Below are 20244 nucleotides of genomic sequence, written 5' to 3'. Positions count from 1 at the left end.
ATGCCCCTACAGAAAGAAGAGTCATCAGCGAGTATAACAGACTGAAAAGAGTTTATAAAGAATACAAATGGGAAATATAATTACAGGTCTTTAAGAAGGTAGAAAATTTAGGTAAAAGAAGACAGTACAAAAGAAGAGAACAACAAAACAAAAGGAGAATCACGAAAGACGTTCTTGAGGAATACAATAATTTAAAACTCAGCCATTGTAAATAGACATGGGCTCAAATATATAATGTCATCAATTCAATCCAATGTGAAAATAAAGGGATCTGAGAAGTCTGACCCTGGAAAAGGGTAGTAGCAAAAGACATGGCGCAGAAGCATTTCCTACAAATTCAAAATCACCAGAGAATGCTGGTGCCAGCAGCACCAGAATAGCTTGGCTAGCGGTCACTGAGGCCAGTCTTCTCCCTTAAATCCCATGACATGGGGTCACTCTCCTTTCTGCCGCCACATTCTAGGTGGCCTGCCACCTGGCTCTCTTTTGCTCGCATGGTCAGGGAGCACTTAATTCTATTGCAAAAGTGATATTTGTTACCTATTTATAGTCTCTCTTTCCCCATTGGAAGTAAACTCCAAGGGGGCAGACAGCCTGTCTGAATTGGGCCTGACACAGAGAGAAACAGAGTGGTGAACGAGGCAATGGATAGAGGGATGCACTCTTTGCTTGTGTGAGACATTCCAAGATGAGGGGACATGTCTTTGCTTTTCCACAGAGACAAAAGTGGCAGCCTCAGAACCTATCACCTACAGGGGAGGGAGCTGGGGGAAGAATCACCCAGGAATGGAGGTGAAGGAGGAGGAATTTGCATGAAGGATAGTGCACTTAATAGAGAAGAAAGAGTGATGGTCAAGGCTGGATCCAGAAAGGAGGGAGGAAACAGGTCTTTGACTACCCCCCACCTCCATTTATTCATTTCAAAGAAAACTCCCAAGAGGAAGGAGCCCCTGGCCGAATCTATTCCCCAGCGAACACATATTCACTATTTTTAAAGTTATTTTTTCAGTTGTTCATTGCACTCTTAGGCGGAGTCGTTAATGGCTTGGAATTTATTTTTCAGAGATGAAAATAAACTTTATCCACTTCCTCTGAAACTATCGCTCTCCACTCTCTTGCTACTCTTCTTCCCCTAGATAAGCCCTTATTTCTCAACATCATCTTTAAAGCTTTACTCACTGCCCAGTGCACCAGACATGTTGATCATGACTAGAGTAACCATGCAATTTATTATCCAAACTGGGACTCTTTTGAATGTCAAAGGAGGCTCTATTTATAATTACATTGGTAGAGCAGGCATGCTGGGATGAATGGTCACCCTAAGGACACTTGCTGTGACCATGGGTCTGCAAAAGGGCAACCACTTGCCCAAATGCTCACATTTGAGAATCATTTGTACTAGGAAAAATATATCACATCTGTAACTGAATCCTTCCTTGCTACTCCAAGTGTGACCTGTGGACCAGCAGCACGGGCATCACCCAGGGGCTGGTTAGAAGTGCAGACACTTGGGCCCTACTCTAGGCCTACAGAACCAGAATCTGCATTTTAACAAGATTCCCCCAGGTGATTTGGGTGCCCTTGCATTTGCATTAAACAAGCCTATAAGGTGAGTATGAGCCATCCTGAGGCCCCGATCACCTCTGGGCCTCCAGTTTGGCCTTCCCCGGGTTCCTGAGCTCATGGCCTTAAAATTAACCCTCTATTACTTGAAATGACTTAAGTGACTCTCTGGTCCCTGAAACACAAAGGATCTTCTCAAAGTCAGACCACCACGTCTCGGGTAAATCTCTCATTTCAGCCCCACCCCTCACTCCACCCCATGGCCCTAGGTTCACTCTGTGGATGTGATTGCCCAGGACAACCTGCCACCTTGTTCCTACACGTGGGCTTCTCTTTTTTCTCCGTGTAAGCCTTGTTTATCCCTATTCAAGCTTCTAGAGCTGTGCTGTCCAGTACAGTAGGCATTCGTCACCTGTAGTTATTGAGCTCTTGAAATACGGCTGGTCTGAATTGAGATTGTTACCATGTAAAATACGCTGCAAATGTTGAAGAATGTAAAATATCTCAGAAATAATTTTTATATGTTGAAATGATAGTATCTTGGATATACTGGGTTTTATATACTGCGTTACATATACTGCGTTAAGTTAAAGTATTTTATTAAATTCGATTTCAACTTTAAAAAAAAATGTGGCTACTAGAAAACTTGAGATGACACGTGTGGCTCACATGATACAGTCGACCCTTTAACAATGAGGGGGTCAGGGGTGCCCACCCTCCCCGCTGTTGAAAATCCATGTACAACTTAGAGTCAGCCCTCTGCACGTCCGTCGTTCCTCTGTGTCTGCGGTTCCACATTGCAGATTCAACCAACCTCAGACTGTGTAACACTGTGGTATTTACTATTAAAAAAGATCCCCATATAAGTGAACCTGCGAGGTTCAAACTCATATAGTTCAAGGGGCAATTGTATTTCTCTGGACAGTGTGGGGCTAGAGAACAGGCTGTGGCCCCTACATTATACAGAAAGCTCCCAGAAAGCAGGCACCGCGTCTCTTCCCTGCTCTGTGACCAGTCCTCTGGAGGTAGGTGAGTGTCAGGGCTGGCTACACAAAGCCTTTCCAGGGCTCAGACTAGGGCTGCACAAGGTCATGAATGGTCCTGTCATGAAGATGCTTGCCCTCAAGGAGGAGAGTGCATGCTTCTTGGCCCTGGTTACCAAAGGAAATCAGAGGAGAAAGCTTTCTCCTCTATTCTCCACACAAGGATTTCCCTCTGCAAGTAGTTCTCAGGATATTAATGCCACGTTTGAACATCCCAAGGTTACCATTTATTGAGTGCCTACTATTTGTCAGTGCTGCACTGATCTTTACACAACCCACGGGGCAGCCATTAGCATCAGTTTACGGAAAAGGAAATAAGGTTCGGAAAGGTTAATTTCCCCACAGTCAGAAATGAGTGGAGCTAAAATCCAAGACCGTTGGATAGCACTGCCTTCTAAACTTGACCATTAGGGGGTCAAAAGGCTCCATATATGAGTCATGCTCTTAATTCCTGAAGCTCTGCTCTTTCCGAATAAGAAGCATAGCTAAGAAGCAAAGCACAGGGAGCTGGCGAGAAGCAGGAGGGCTGCTGGATTCCCTTTGCAAGGGTTGGGCTAGCCTGGCACCGTCAACAGCTTATCCACGGCATCAGAGACCAGAGTGGATCCTCCCAGGGCTATGGTCTATGGGGTAGTCCCAAACCACCCATGGGCTGAAACTGGCCTCTGATGCAGAAGCAGAAGGTATACAGGGCCATTCACATTTAAAGGTACTGCAGCCTTTAGGTCATTCTCTACCTCCTAGGGTTAGAAGGCATAAAGCATCTTCGATGATCTCAAATTGAAACCAGAGGGGAGGGCGCAGGGCTGAGAGCCTTAGCCTTCTCTCATTTGCTATAGTTCTCCTGCCTTCTTTCTTTTCCTCTGCCCTGAGCACCATGACCTAATAAAAATTTTCCTGCTTAGTTGAGACATCAGATCTAATGTCCTCACTGATGGGAACAAAAAAAAAAAAAAAAGGTTTCATACGAAACCTGGGTTTTATATAGCTCTCCTGTACTCCTAACCCACTCCCTTCCTTTACAATGGATCACAAAAAACAAGGGCTAGCCCAGGTTGTAGAGACCACTGAATTCAAACCCTTTATTCTACAGAAACAGAGATCCAGAGTTTAAAGTTGGCAAAAGTTGGGACCAGAACCCTGAACCTCTGATTCCCCGTTTCCCCAGCTCCAAATAGAAAAACAGAAAAGGGGTGTTATAGACTACATTTTTGTGTCCCCACCCAAATTCATATGTTGGAGCCCTCACCCCACACAATGTCACTGTATTTGAAGACAGGGCCTGTGAGGAGGTGACAAAGGTTCAGTGAGGTCCTAAGGGTGGGGCCCTTAGAAGAAGAAGAAGCGACACGAGAGTTCCCTCTCTCCACCATGTGAGGACACAGCAAGAAGGCGGCTCTCTGCAAGCCAGGAAAAGAGCCTTCACCAGAAACCAAATCCTGCTGGACTGATCTTGAACTTCCAGCTTCCAGAACTGTGAGAAAATTCATCTCTGTTATTTAAGCCATGCAGTCTGTGGCATTTCGTATTGGCAGCCTGGGTTGACTAATACAAGGGGATAAAGTAATTTTTATTTGTGGGCCTCAACTCAAAGCTTGGGCATTGAAAAGTGTATATTGTAGGGGAAAGCACAGCATCAGAACTGGCCGAGACGAGGGTCATTCAGAGAGTGACCAGGGGCCACCTTCCATGTGCAATGCCCCAGCCCACAGGTACTTGAAGGCCATTAAAAGGAATGCGTCACTCAGTTAAAGAATTTGGGGAAAGTATCCAAACTATGCATATTCTGTTTTGTGAAACAGCCTGTCTGTCCTTTCCTGATGCAAGCGAACAAGAAAAACACTGGCCAAGGTACACCTCGCCCCCTTCTGGAACCTTCTCTGGCACACAGTGTCCCCTGAAAACCAGGTTGGGAGGACTGTTTTCTGAGAAAGGAGAAATGAGTCTGACCCTCTGGTTTATAAGCCCTTAGAAAGGCCTGGAAGGGTGGAGGGAACCTTGCCATATTTCTGAGGGTCTGACGAACCCACATGTCCTTTTAGACATCAGGGCTTTAAGCAGCAGCCAGTGGCCTGAACTGGAAATGTTCTCGCCAGTGGAGTGCCTTCAGCATGTGGGAGATACACCGGCAGCAAAAGGAACAGTTTTACTTATGGTCAAATGTTCTCCTGGAATTTTTAAAGTTAATAAACTTAACAGAATTTTATTTAAGTACAAAGGAAAAAGAAGGCAAAATAACTAATCAGTGTTAACACACTTGTATGTTTATCTCCTATACATTTTTCTGAGTTTTACAAAGTTGTTTATGATGGGCATGTACTACTTTATAATGATGATAATAAACATTGCTCATTCTCTAAACAGTTCAGTATCTAGCATGTGCCAGGAAGTTTTCCAGATGCTGGAGATAACAGCAGTAAACAAGCTAAAGTCCTTCTTCTCCTAGAGCTTCCAGTTAGAGGCGGGGCTTGGGGGAGATAATCAAAGGGGAGGCAGTGACAGTCCCAGGAGAAAAATTTCGGGTGGAGTGAGAGGATGGCGAGTCTAGGGGATGAGGTCGTCAGAGAGGGTTCTCTAAGGAGGGGACGTCTGAGCAGAGACTGAAGGAAGTGAGGGGCCGAGTCAGGGGCCGGGCTGCGGAAAGAGCTCTTCTTTACGCAGGGAACAGCCGGGTGAGGGCCCTGAGGCTTTGCTCAAGGACAAGCAGAGGGCCAGTGTGACCACAGTGGAGCGAGCAGGGTGAGGAGTGGTAGGAGAAGGGTCTGGAGAGCCAGGCAGGAGCGGGATGCACTTTGTAAGGCCATGATGAGGAATCTGGTACCAGTCTCAGTGTGAGGGGAAGCGAGGGGAAGGCTGGAGCAGAAAGGGAGGCGATGTGTAGTCTGACATTGTCCCCTCGGATGCCTCCCTTGTTCCAGGGACCACATTGCCCCCATCAGACTAACAGGTCCTGAGTTCCGGGATGGGGATGCTTTCTCTTGTGCGTCCCTCTCCCAAGAGAGGGCTGAGGCAGGAGCTGCAGGCCTTGGGGAAACTGATGGCTCATTTCTCCCCAGGGCTTTCACCTCTTGGGACTCACCTTCTACCGTCAACTCCACTGTCACCTGGCGGGCACCACTACCATTGGTGGCTTCACAGGTATACTTTCCCTTGTCCTCCTCACGGACAGCATGAATCACAAGGCTGAAAGTCCCCCGGGTACCACAGTCCAGCAGGAAGCGGCCCCCACCGGCAATGGGTTGCCCGTTTCTGTGCCATGTCACTTGGGGCTCTGGGTAACCCCGGACCTTCAAGGAAAAGAAGAAAGGGTGAGAGCTTGTACATAAAGAGTACTTCCTATGTGGCAGGTATTGTTCTGGGTGCTTTACATGTATTAGCTCTTTTAATCCTCGTAACATCCCCTGCAACAAATACTATTTTCATCTCCATTTTGGAGACGAGGAGATTGAGACGCAGGGTTTTGGTAGATTTCTCGAGGTCTTGAAGGTAGCAAGTGGCCGAGTCAGGCATCCTGGCTCCACAGCCCACCACACAAGTGTCTCTCAAGCCTGGATGCATGACTAGAATCACCAGGGGGAGATTTAAAGCAATACTAGTGCCCAGGTCCGACCTTGGACCAATTAAATCAGAACCCCAGTGTGTGGGGACTGAGCACGGGGATTCTAGAGCAGTGCTTCCTACTCTAACATGAATCACTTGTTAAAAATGCAGATTCTGCTTCTATAGGTTTGGGGCAGGCCTGAGATTCTGCAGTTCAGACAAGCTCTCAGATGATGCTGAGGCCGCTGGTCCCTAGAACTCACCTTGGGTAGCAAGGTTCTAGATCTGAGCTGCCCAGTAATGGCAGCCACTAGCCACACGTGGCAGCTGAGCGCTTGAAACGTGGCGGATCCTGAGTTGCACTGTAACTGCACTGTGAATGTAAATTATACGTGGGGTTTTGAAGAGTTAGTATGAAAAGAGAATGTGAACTACCTCGATAATTTAAAAATACTGATTACATATTGAAAAGATAGTCATTTTGGTATACCGGGTTAAATAAAATATATTGTTAAAACTACTTTCACTTGTTTCTCTTTACTTTTTTAATGTGGCTACTAGGAAAGGTACAGCTACATACATGCCTTGCGTGATGTTTCTATCAGGCGGTGCTGCCCTAGACCACTCTTTCTCTACAAATAGTTAGCAGCTAACATCTGTTGAGCGCTAAGTGTTAAGCACTTTTCTAAATACTTGGCATATCTGAGCCTCACAGCAACTTGTTCAGAGAGAAGATACTTTCCCAAAGAGGGGAAAATGCAGAGAGAGACAAATTCCAGGAAATCACCTTGAGTTTCAGAGAAAGTTCCCCAAGGGCGCTGAAACCCCTGAAACTCAACAAGCCCTTTGGAATGGACTCATCTTCGGAGGAGCAGGGCTCAGACTGGCCCGTCAGTGCACAGCCTGGGACCTGAACTGGGGGATTTTAGCACTGGAAATGCACAGAAGACATCACAGAAACCTCCTGAGAGAGAAATTGTTGGCGTTACAAACAGGTTGTAACAGTAGCTTTTATCCACGGATCCACTCCAAGACAAGAGAGCAGAGATACAGATGAAGCCAACCCAAAATTCCCTGGATGACCCCAAATTACATTTACAAAGAAAGCCTTCAGTGACCCACAGCAATACTCCTCCTATACGCCCCAGCAAGGTCAGAGAGGAGGCCTTATCAGCACGTGGGAGAAAGGGGAGGGGAGGTGGCTGTGCCGTCACGCCTGGCCATTGCAGCCTCACCAAGCACGTACCCTATCTCAGGGTGATGCTGTTGAAGGGGACTACGTGCATATTATAATGCCTATTATAATACGAAACAAAGTGTCAACAGCGATTGCCTCTAGGTCTCTCTTTTCCTTTTACTTAACTGTCATTTTCTGATATTCCTGCAAATAACACCCCTGACCTTTGTAAAACAGAAAAAAAATTAAATGAAAATATGTGTTCCTTTTATATTCGTGTGCCTGTATAATGAACGTATACCACAACCATTCATTAATCTGTGGAGCCCCTCAGGGCACTTAAATCTAGAAATGGAAATTAAAGTGGCACACAAAAAACATTATGCATGTTTGAGGGCAGCAAATGCCACATGTCTGTATAAAACACATCACCTTGTGGCACTATCTTGGCACAAAGGTTCATGCCAAGGAATATCAGAAAATCACTGTGTTAAAGCATTCTTTTTCTCTGTGAAAGCATATTTTCAGGAAACAACTAAGGAAAGAAACTCTTTCCTACAGAAGGAAGCCCCTTGGGAGTCTGGTCCTATAGTGAATCTGCGAATCATCATCTTCTCCTCCATCCTGTCAGGCAGAGCCAGCCTCACCTCCAGATGATCAGGTGGCCTTCTGTCAGCGTCAGAGAAAGGCAGTGCAGAACCCTGGGACTGGGAGGAGATGAATCATTAACTTCACCAAAGGCGTCCTTAGCATTCCACGAGCAAGTACTCTGGCCCCCTGCAGCGGTGTCAACTCTGTGGCCACCAGGGCCTGAGGCGTCAATGTTTAACTGGGGACATTACAAGTGCTCCAGACCTCAGGGACACAGATCCCTCTTTCCCTTTCCATTTTCCTCTCATTTTCAATTTTTATTTATTTAATTCATCCTGGTTGCACCAGGTCTCAGTTGTGGCATGTGTGCTCCTTAGTTGCAGCATGCATGTGAGATCTAGTTCCCTGCCCAGGGATCGAACCCAAGTCCCCTGTGTTGGAGGGTGGGTTCTTAACCACTGCACCACCAGGGAAGTCCCTCTCATTTTCTACATACATATACATTCCCCTCCACCCCACACCAACAGATCCACCTTTGCAACACCCTTCTATATTAAAATATCCAGGGATTTTTAAACATGCTGAAATTGGTACCACTTAGAAAGCTGTGGTTTGCAATGGACTTTTGTACACCCTGCATCTGAAGCAAAGGCAGGAATTTCTATGACCTTTTTCCGCTCCAAGGTCTGAATGATTTTCAGCTCCAATTCTTATCCTCTCAATAATGAAAAACTTGTTCAACCACTACCTAACGTTACCTAAAAATTACTCAACTTCAAGTAAACTCATTTTTATTGCCGGCCCACTATCCTGGGCTCCTGGGTGGGGAAAGAAGAGAAGCCTGGACTCACACCCGTGGTTGTGTGACAGCAGCCCTGCCCTCCCTGGACGCCTTATCTGCCTTCACCACGGGCCTTCCACCAAGAAGCCACAGATGGGGGATTTCTTACAGCCCAGTCTAAGACCACAGTAAAAACCCAGTGATACTTTAGTTTTCAGAGGTCTTCCACATATAGAATCTTACTTGATTCTTGCAACACTACAAGGGAGGTGTCTTGGGTTGGGTTCCCAGGAAGCAGAACCTGAGATAGGGATTCAGGAACCCAGGTCTTAGTCAACAATCAGAGCAGCTGGGAATGGGTGTAGCAGCCTGGTGCAGGGGATCTGAGTGGGGTACCAAAAGTGTCTGTGACAGCATGCAAGGCCAATCATATTATTAAGCCCAGAGAGCAAAGGAAAGAGGCCTGGAGAAGTGGATGATTTGCCAGCAGTAAAGTGGCAGATCTGGGACCACAATTTTGGTCTCCAAGTTGAGTGGCTGTCTCTCTGTGCTTCACTGTAAATTCATTTTTTTGGTGACATAAATATTATAGAACCCAAAGCATTAAAGGTCTATCTCTAATAGACCCTAAGTCTCCTCTAGGCTACAGCAATATCTGCTCCCCACTTTGGGAGAAAGCCAAAGAACTCACAAAAGTCATGGCCATCCCATAAGCAAGTCTTGGGCTGTTTCCCTGGAGTAACAGGAGGACAGTGCTATAGACTGAATGTGTCTCTCCAAAGTTCATGTCGAAATCCTAACCCTTAATGTGATTATATCGGGAGATGGGGACTTTGGGGTGAGTAGGTCAGAAGGGTGGAACCCTCATGAATGGGATTAGTGCCCTTACAAAAGAGATCCCAGAGAGTTCCCTCACCCCTTCTACCGTGTGAGGACAGAGTGAGAAGCTGGCCAGCTATGAACCAGGAACCGGACCTCTCCAGACACTGAATCTGCTGGTGCTTTGATTTTGGACTTCCCAGCCTCCAAACATGTGAGAAATAAATTTCTGTTGTTGAAACCACCCCACCTGTGGTATTTCTGTTATAGCAGAAATACCCCAGTGGTCTAAGATAGACAGGGATGGGTGCCATGCACATGCCCAAGACACGCCTAGGGAAGTCAGTGTGGAACAGAGAAGACAGTGTAAGAGCCAGGCCTGAGTCCTGGGTCTGACTTGTCTTCCTAGCCTCTTCAGGTTGTAATTCCTTCCTTTCATGGAAGAGAAAACAGCTCTTGATAGCTCAGGCTCCTTCCATTCCTGAAATAGTCTGGATCTAAATAGTGACCCACTTAGCTTCTGGGGGAAGATTCTTTCCTCTCCCTCCAGTCTACCCTGGGCCCCAGCCCACAGCCTTAATACTCTCTAATCCTCCATAAGGGAAAATCAAGTGACCACAAGGAAGAAGGCTTGTGAACATGAGTGGGCAGCCCTGACTTGTCACCATAATGAGTTTTTGGAAATGGCCCCAAAGAGGGTCATTCTAAGGAGAATCATATTTTTGCCACAGTAAACCACATTTAATTGGAGGTTGTGTTCTTGAACAAAAGCCTGGGATCAAGTAAATCAAGGGCATAGCTGACAATCTGTCATACAAATAAAGATATAGTAACCATAACCCCTATAATAATTTAAAATAGTAAAATTGTGCTCCAGTGCCATAAAATGTCCCCAGCGACTTTACGGCCTCAAAAGGCCTTTAAAGGAATGGGGGCTCATCCTGTGTGTGTTGGATGGTGAGGCGAAAGCTGGGCTGCAGGCGGGCAGCTGCTCACTGCCATGTCACACCAGCTGGCCGTGCTGGAGAGTTTTTCAGAACCTGGTGCTGTCTCAGGATCTACTTAATGATTGAAAGTGAAACATTCTTAAGGGTACTGTCTCTTCATTTTTCTCTGATGTGTGTGAAGGGCTTGCAGTTAATTCCAGTTTGCCCAGGACAGGCTACCAGAGCATAAGCCCAGAACAAGGCCAGGTTCTCTGGCCTTCACAACCCCTACAAGACTCAGAGCAACACATCTGCCTTCTCAGCTCGGTGAGTGGTAGAAAGGGGGTGATTTTGCTGTTTTTGATGATCTCCTGCACGTCTTTTGTTCCCGGGTGGGCCTGTCCCTGTTTGCACAATGCGAGCCCACACAGCTGCAGTGCAGAGCTGGGCAGGACATGAAACTGAGACTCTGCCCACAATGGGGACGGAGGGAGACCAAAACGAGTGAAGCCAGGATTACCCTAAGGCCAGGGTGAAAGGAGACGGCCCGGCAGGACGCTGGGGAGTTGGGAAGATACACAAAGAAGACGTGAGCAGTGAGCTGAGAAGTCCTTGGGGCTGGGAACAATAGATGGAGGGGTTGTCAATAAGTATTTCTTTGAAACCTGTTGAGTAACTGAATCGACGATGGGAAAGGCTGAGCCTGAAGAATGGGAAATTAAGGAAACCTGCTGGACAGATGCCCCACCTCACCCCGCCGCAGGCTGGACAAGCTGATTCTGCAACACAACTGTCTCCGTGCTTCCTATGATTGCCGGCCTGTCTGTAGCACATCACTCTGAACCTCTTCCCCTGTTTCAAGGCAGCTTCTTCTATAATAAAGAAATTCTCCTATGATAAATGACTAGAACAGGGCTGGTGATTTAAAAAGTGAAGAATAATGGGAAGTTAATCAGTGATGCTGAGGAATGTGTGGAAGAATTCTCTGTCCCATCTCCAAGTATAAGCTCACCCAGATAATAAATGGACATGGAAGCACAGAAAGGAGAATTAAAACATTAACACCCCCAGCAAACCAGACCACAGAAAATGCCTATGAAACTTACATCATGGGTGTATTATGAGAGTGGAGAGTGAAGGGTCAGCCATGGGCATGGCATGACCGAGCTTAGCAGCCTGGGTCTGTGTCAGCAACTGGCACACGGCCCATTGGACAGGCGGAACTTAATGAAGGCTTTGAATAATCCTGTTAACCAACAGTCAAAAGCCTTAAGTGAACCCACAGAACCCATCAGGAAGAGATCATACCAGCTAAAAACAGCAACTAGTGAGAGGCTTAAACTGCTGGATGCTCCCTGCCCTTAAGTTCAAGTTGTGAAACAGCGAGGACCAAAGCAGTTCCACGAAACACAAAAGCAGAATGCAGAGCATCAGTCCTCAAACTGGCCCAGAGAATGCCACCTGGGCCATCAGGGAAAGATGCTCCAGGTCTCTATCTGTGATCAGCCACTCTCACTTTCTTTTCTTTTCTTTTTTTTTTAACATGCTTTATCATATTCTTTTCCATTATGGTTTATTATAGGATATTGAATATAGTTCCCTGTGCTATACAGTAGGACCTTGTTGTTTATCCATTCTGTATATAACAGTTTTTATCTGCTAATCCCAAACTCCCAATCCATCCCTCCCCCACCCCTCCTTCCACTTGGCAGCTACAAGTCTGTTCTCTAATGTCTGTGAGTCTGTTTCTGTTTCCCAGATAAGTTTGTTTGTGTCATATTTTAGATTCCACATATAAGCGATAGCATATGGTATTTGTCTTTCTCTTTCTGACTTACTTCTCTTAGTATGATAACTTCTAGGTCCAGCCATGTAGATGCAAATGGCATTATTTCATTCTTTTTATGGCTGAGTAATATTCCGTTGTGCATATATACCACATCTTCTTTATTCATTCATCTGTCCATGGACATTTAGGTTGTCTCCATGTCTTGGGTATTTTAAATAATGCTGCTATGAACATTGTGGTGCATGTATCTTTTCAAATTAGTGTTTTGTCCAGATGTATGCCCAGGAATGGGATTGCTGGATTATACGGCAACTTGATTTTTAGTTTTTTGCACTCTCACTTTCTATGGCGTTTTCTTTTCCTCTGGCCCAAGACACAGACAACCCCATATCCCTACATCTGCCAGACTGAGAACATCCTGTTTCTCCCACAGAGAGTACGAGACAGGCTATAGCTTGGCAGTCTTGGGTTATACCTCAGGCCCTTCTGAATGTTTCAAACAAAAAGCTTGATTTCCTTTTATCTAGCTCACCTTATCAATGCATGCACCTTTTTGATTCCCTTTCTTTTTTTAAAAAAATTATTTATTTAATTTATTTTATTTTTGGATGTGTTGTATCCTTGTTGCTGCACGGGCTTTCTCTAGTTGTGGTGAGCTGGGGCTACTCTTTGTTGCAGTGCGTGGGCTTCTCATTGCAGTGGCTTCTCTTGTTGTGGAGCACGGGCTCTAGGCATGCAGGCTTCAGTAGTTGTGGCACGTGGTCTCACTAGTTATGGCTCATGGGCTCAGTAGCTGTGGCTCACGGGCTCTAGAGCGCAGGCTCAGTAGTTGTGGCACAAGGGCTTACTTACTCCACGGCATGTGGGATCTTCCCAGACCAGGACTTGAACCCATTGTCCCCTGCATTGGCAGGCAGATTCTTAGCCACTGTGCCACCAGGAAAGCCCCTGATTCCTTTTCAATGACACAAGCACCTGAAATTCTGAAGCAGTCCAACAAAGAAATAGAATTCTAAGTGTAATAGGGAAACTCTCACATTGATGTTTTCCTAGTTTTTCCAAATTCAGAGTTTTCCTATAAAAACAAGTGTTCTTCTGTTTGAACTCTAGTCCTTGTGGGATGGCTGTGGGATTCCAGCCTTACTGCAAACCTCTCTACTCAAAGCCCTGAGTTCTGGCTTTACCCCCATCATGATGGTGTCCAAGGACACGGCATCTCCAGCTGGTGAAGCTGGCCTGGGAGCTCACTCTCCAGTTTCTACTGCCAAGTTGAGATATACTCTCAGATATATTAAAATACTAATAAGAGGCGTGTGGTATCATAGAAGTTTAACACATTAGTGCTGTGGCTTGGTTTTGTTTGATTTGCTCAGGATCTCCTGCCTACCTTTCCCAGTGTAAGCTACTCCTTTGAGGCAGCAGACTCACTCCTCTACCCACCACAGGTGAGTCAGGTGGAGATGCATTAGGCAGCCGCCTCCCGGCCCAAACGCTCAGACTTCCATGATCCACGTCAGCCAATCAGAGCCCTTCCCTGCAATTTCAACCAGAATAAAGGGAGACCAAACTGTCTCTTCACAGGGACCTCAAGCTGGGAAGATGTAAGCCTGAAGCTATCTGTCCACAGCCATATTCTCCCATCCCTGCCCCCTGTTTTCTTGCCTCCACCTAAGGGAAGGAAGCCATGTGCAAAATAAGACATCACATACACAGTGAAGAAGAAAAGAGAGGGAGGCACAGCCTGGCAGAGCTATGGCAGAGCGGGGATCCACTCAGTCATACGAGACAGTACATGTCTTTCACTCAACCCATGGAGTTGGTTTGTCCCTTGCAAACAAGAGTCCTGACTAATTCAGGAAGGTATAGGGCATCTGGAATCAGACAGACCTGTGCTGGATGCTGGCTGCACCAAGCAACAGCTGCCTGACTTTGGGCAACCCTCAGTTTATACAACTGTAAGATGGGATGATATCACTATCCACTTCCATGGACAAGTTTCTGACCAAATGAGATAGCATATGTACAACAGTATATTAACAAATTCGAAAGGTTAGATCCTCTGTCTCTCCTTTTCTTCAAAGTCAGGAATTCCTTATAATAAGTTACCTTAGAATCCATTCAGCTCCCAGCTTTAACAGCAGAAAGCTGTATTTCTGCCCTAAGAAACACCACTACTTTGTGAACTTCTGGGCTTGTTGAACCTCATCTTACACAACTCGAATTCTTATAGACAACTTTGAGGCACCACGCCCTTAATTAGATAAAAATCTAACCCTTTAAACTGAAAACACCTTCTGCCTTCGCTGAACTGGCTTATTATTTTTATTTAAAGAGCAAACCCCTTTTGAAAAGTGATCATTGATTTTATGTAACATCACAAAGCACATTTCAAAACAAATATCCACTCTACAGTTTTGTCTGCACCATCATTCCACTCCTGTAATACCACGTGCAACTCTGAGACAGAGGCCATCCCCTTGATTTCTGCCTCACTGACTTATGCAGCCCTGGAATGTCAAGGGCATGGGCAAATTTCGGGAAGGAAATAAATCTGGGGTAATAAATCTGAAGTTTCTGGCCAGTCCTGGTTGGATCTGGGGAGACAGAGACATACTTCACTGGCAGAAGAGATGGAGCACAGGGCTCCTCCCCAAATAATGCACAGCCCACTTGGCAACGGCGCACGACCCCTCACAACAGCACAGCCCAGATGCCACAAGACTCAAAAACTGGCCACAGATTGTACTGGGAAGGTCCCGGCCTATGAGGACTCTCAACGAATATGAGGCGATTCTGTTTAAAAGCAAAGGTGGGCCAAAGTGACCAGGGGGTCCCAACAACCTAAGAATATCTCGGCTTGGCCCCCTTGGCTTAAACGGGCTCCCCTGGCAGCCGCTGACCACCCGCTCTGCAGGCACGTCATCGCACAAAGCCTGCATTCTGCTTGGACTCGCCCAGGTGGCAGCCTGCGAGGGAGGTGGGGGAGCAGGTGGGGCTTTGGCAGCAGGACCTTGCGGGCTGCCTGCATCCGTATGGCCAGGAGGGGGTCTCTGTGATGCTGTCAGAAAATACCTGGCACGAAGGGTAGAACGCAGCTGTGTGAGTTTGCTGCTCTATGGCAGAATGTCCTCCCCAGGCCCTGCTGCTCAAAGGTACCCTGATCTGCATAGAGAATCATGCCAGATAAGGAACTGAAAGCTGCTCCCTGGGCAACGTCAGTGTCTGACTGCCCACTGGGCTGAAAAACACAATCAAACATGCTGTCTTAAACTGTTTTCACTCTCACCAAGACAGGTACACGGTCAAAATGTACATTAAGTCATTAAAAAAAAAAAAAAAAAAAGCAGGCCTCTGCTCTACCCCTCCCACCCCCAATTTCCACTTCCTTCAGGAAATCACCTTCAAGTCTTTTGGCCATTTCTTTTGGTATTTTTTTCCCTGTATTTCTAAATAACAGCCTTACACAACGACTTATTTTATTCTTTTTAATTTTAGACTTTATTTCTTAACATCTCTATATGGAATATGAGCTTTCAGCCCTCAAATCTTCCCCCACCCCCACCCCCAATAACCACATCTGAATTTTTATTAAGCCAGTGTGTTAGTGTTTGCTTCATTCTAACTTTGCTCATTGCCAAGCTACATAGTATATTACTATTACATTTTTCCTGGAGTTAATACCTGCCATACTTTTGGTTTGATTCGTTTTTTAAGAACCCAACTTCTCAAGAGAACTATAAAATTCTTCTCAGCAATGGTCAAATGCATCAGATAATGAATTCATCAGTGGCTTTTATTTTTTCTTCTTTGGAGAGAGCCCTTCTGGAATCTTCTGTCATTGTCCTCCAATCTAAACTCTATGCTGTCTAGGTCTGACACACAGTGGTCCAGGGACTTTCAGTCACCCATCCTCTTTAACCATCCACTTTGGTTAAACATGTCCCCTTCCAGTGGTTTCTTAAGGACAATTTAACCTTTCTTAAGGTTAAATTTTTAAACCTGGCATTTCCAAAAGTATCAATATTCTACTTTATACGCAACTTACAGTTTATCTAGGAAAGGAATTAGAGCAGAAAATCTCTTTCTCTTCAGAATTTTGAAGGTATTGCTTCATGGCATTTGCAGGCAATGATTCTGGCATCCAGTGTTGCTGTGAGAGGGACAACGCCAAGGCGGTCCTTCCTCTATGACCCGGTGTGTGGTGTGTGGTGTGTGGCGTGCGTGTGCATGTTTTCATTCCAAATTTTTAGAATCTTCTCTTTATCCCTGACAGTCTAGAGTTCCGTGACGATTTGCTTTGGTGTGGGTCTTAGTTCACTCGTTGTATTGGACCCTTGGTAATAGGTCTTTTCATTATTGGCAATGCATATCTTCCAATTGTGAGGAATTTTTGTGTTTTGACAGTTCTCTCTCTATTGTTTTTTACTATGTTCTCTTTACAGAATTCCCGAGTTGGATATTAGCCCTACTAGACTGACCCTTTACATTTCTCTTCTTTTCTCATTTATTTTCCCCTTCTTTTTGTTCTCTCTGGGAGACTTCCTTGACTTTCATCTTCCAGCCAGTCTACTGAAGTTAATATTTTAGCTATCATTAATTTTTTCAAAAAATCTTCTTTCTCAGTTTTTCAAAACTGCTTTGAATAAACTCCTCTTCTTGTTTAATGGAAGCAACATCTTATCTCTGCGGTGAGATGAAATGTCTTCAAAGTCTTCTGTAGTCTTCTGTTCCTACTTGGTTCTTTTTCTGGTTCTTTTTGTCTCTTTCATAACAGAGGCTTCCCTTGAACAGCTGATGGTCCTTCACTGACTCTTCATGCATGTGAGTGAAGAAATTAAAATCTCTGTGCACACAAGTGGGGCCTTATCAATTTGTTGGATCTCCCAGTAGTGTGAATGGGTAAAAACTCTCAACTATCCATATCTGTGGATCTTGTTTCTTGAGATGATCAGTTTTCACAAAGAGAAAATCTTCTGAGTCCCTGCTTAAGTGGTGGTGGTTTGGACACAGTAATTAAGTCTTGTCTACCAGCATTTGCGACTCTGACTGAGGGAAGGCCTTGAGGGGTCTCATCTCATACGGTGACTTTCACTTAGCCCCTTGCCCTTTTGAGTACAACACCTCACCCTGCCTGCAGCTGTGCCTTGTGCCCAGGAGTTGAGAGTTGGTCAAGTTCAGTCTGTCCTCAGAGAACCTTCGATCTTTCAGGTGGAGGGGAGGAGCAGTGGCCCGGCACATGGAGTATGGAAGGGGACTGGGGACCCTAACTGCTCCTTATTACATTTTCTTTTTTGTAGTACGCAGGCCTCTCACTGTTGTGGCCTCTCCCGTTGTGGAGCACAGGCTCCGGACGCGCAGGCTCAGCGGCCATGGCTCACGGGCCCAGCCGCTCCACGGCATGTGGGATCCTCCCAGACCGGGGCACGAACCCGTGTCCCCTACATCGGCAGGCGGACTCTCAACCACTGCGCCACCAGGGAAGTCCACCTCCTTATTACATTTTTAACCAATCCTCCAGTTTTCAGTTTCATTCCACAACCCAGGCTTTCAAAATACACGGTGCCTCCCACTTCTCAGCCTCTTTAGGAATTGTTTTGGCACAGGCAGGCTTACTTTTTCTTATTTCCCACTCCCTAGCCACAGGCACGGCACAACACAGAAAGCTAAAACCCGTCAGCCAATCATCTATTCATTTTCCACCATCCATCAATTCGTTGACATGGCCCATCAGCTGCTGTCTCTCTCTCATTCTATTTGTCCCCACAGATTAATAAGTTTTCATTTTCTTTTAATAAAAACTCATTTTAAGGATGGCTATCATAAAAACAACAACAGCAAAACAGAAAATAAGCAAGGATGTGGAGAAACTGGAATCCCTGTGTACTGTTGGTGAGAATGTAGAATGGTATACCTGCTGTGGAAAGCAGTATGGTGGTTCCCCCCAAAATTAAAAATAGAATTACCATACAATCCAGCAATTCCACTTCTGGGTATAAACCCAAAAGAACTGAAAGGAGGGACATGAACAGATATTTGTACACCCATGTTCACAGCGGCACTATTCACAGAGCCAAGAGGCGGAAGCAATCCAAGTGTCCGTCAATGGATGCCTGGATAAACAAAATGTGATATATACATACAATGGAATATCATTCAGCCTTAAAAAGGAAGGAAGTCGTGACACATGCTACAACATGGATGAACCTGGAGGACATTAAGCTGAGTGAAATAAGCCAGTCACAAAAGGACAAACACTTAGATGATTCCACTTAGATGAGGACCTAGTGTGACGATATTCATGGAGACAGAAAACAGAATGGTAGTTGCCAGGGCTGGGAGGAGGCGTGAAATGGGGAGTTAGTGTTTAATAGGTACAGAATTTCCGTTGTGTAAGATGGAAAAAGTTTGGGAAATGGGTGGTGGTGTTAGTCGCACACCATTTGAACGTATTTAATACCACTGAACTGTACGTACACTTAAACACGGTTAAAATGGTCAATTTTCTGCTATGTATATTTTACACGATAAAAAAAATCAGTGAGTCATACATACGTGGATCTATTTTTGAACTCTGTTTCAATTATCTGTATGTTTTTACCCCTTTGCCAAATACTACATACACTGCCTTTGGTACAATAGCTTTATGTTAGGTACTAAAATCAAGAAATAAGTTTGAAAACATATAAATCAGACCAAAGTCACTCCTCTAGTTTAAAAATTTCCAATGGTTTCTCACTGTACTAAGAATAAAACCCAATTACCATGGCTTACAAGGCCCTGTGTGCCCTGGTCCCTGTCTATTTCTCTCCCCTCTCCATCCCTGCCCACTGTACCCCTGCCACACAGGTCTTCTCTCCACCAGGAAATAAGATGAAGACAACTGGTACTCTACCCTGGAGTGGGTCCCCACCTGCGGGATGACAGGGGCACGCGATCGACCAGAGCACGCACGGTCAGTGCCGCAGAAGAGGCGTGGACGGAGGACTGAAGGAGCCCGTGGAGGATGGGGGGAGCCCCGTGGTGGCACTGCTGCTGTGAGCTGAGCAGGATTCCGGGGGCCACCCCGCAATACAGCGTCAGCCCCCAGGGAGCTGGGGTGGGGTGGCGGATAGAGCTGGGTAGGTGAGAACCAGCCACTCAAGTCTGACTAGGCAGGAGATGGTTCCCAGTAGCTCTGCCAGCCTTGCGGCAGCCCCTCAGGATCCCCACCCGGATGGGCTCAAGGAGAGGTGAGCGGAGATGGATCCCAGGCCAGGGCAGTGGGAGCACAGCCTGGGAGGAGCCCTGGGGCTCCAGTCTCCCTCCACACACATCCCAGTGTCATCCGGGCAGTGATCCACAGCCACTTCTGCCTGATTCATTGCTCCTGCCAACTGAGTCGCATGCAGTGCAGCTCTTGCACAAGCTGTTGTTCAGGAATTTTAGGGCAGGGCCCCAGGGGACACAGGAAAGAGAGCAGAAACAAATGCCAGGACCCTCACAGAAGGTCCCATTGTGAACAAGCCTGTGCATGGTGGTGGCATGGGTGTCTGCTGGTGGCATGTTGGGGGCAGGGAACGCCAAAGGGGTTTGAGTCCTAGTTCGAAACACACATTTAAAGCAGATGTAGACTTCCCAGTCCGAACCACTGATATTTCTTTTCTGAAGAAGCATCTGGAAAAATGGAGGGAAAAGCTGCCCAGTTACTTAGTAAAAACAAACCCCAAACTTTCCTTTCCCCCCTCCTGCCAATGTCCCTTTAAAGTATGTGATCCTCAGGGATCCACGGGGGCTGGGTCCCAGCTATGATCACTGGCTAGAAGGCTAGGATACCTCCCCAGCCCCCAAAGCTGTGTGCTCAGGGTCAGTGGAGCCTGCTTCCGCCTGACCAACACATGGCTGGTCGAGAGGAATCAAAACCAACCCATTTCCCAGACTGCTACAAGAGAAGCTTGAGGGTTTCCTGTGTTGGGAGCTTTGCAGCCCAAATAGCCCTTCTCCCCGTGTCCTAGAATATCCCTAGTGAAAGGAGGAGG

General features: G+C 46.2%; 1 protein-coding gene across 9 annotated transcripts in view; it reads right to left on the bottom strand.

Moving 5' to 3' along the window:
* MYLK (myosin light chain kinase) overlaps positions 1–20244 on the bottom strand; it is a 268618-nt gene that overhangs the window by 127337 nt on the left and 121037 nt on the right. For 8 of the 9 annotated variants that reach the window (XM_079922579.1, XM_079922587.1, XM_079922588.1 and 5 more), the window contains one exon: positions 5686–5893. The exons of the other annotated variant lie outside the window; for it this stretch is intronic. In XM_079922579.1, the coding sequence (XP_079778705.1) occupies positions 5686–5893 (208 nt within the window). The remainder of the gene's footprint in view (positions 1–5685; positions 5894–20244) is intronic. 9 annotated transcript variants of the gene reach the window in all.

This window comes from Stenella coeruleoalba (genome assembly GCF_951394435.1).
Source record: "Stenella coeruleoalba genome assembly, chromosome: 5".
In the NCBI taxonomy this organism is placed as follows: domain Eukaryota; kingdom Metazoa; phylum Chordata; class Mammalia; order Artiodactyla; family Delphinidae; genus Stenella; species Stenella coeruleoalba.
The sequence above is the reverse complement of the archived record's forward strand: the minus strand, read 5'-3'. Positions and strand labels throughout refer to the sequence as shown.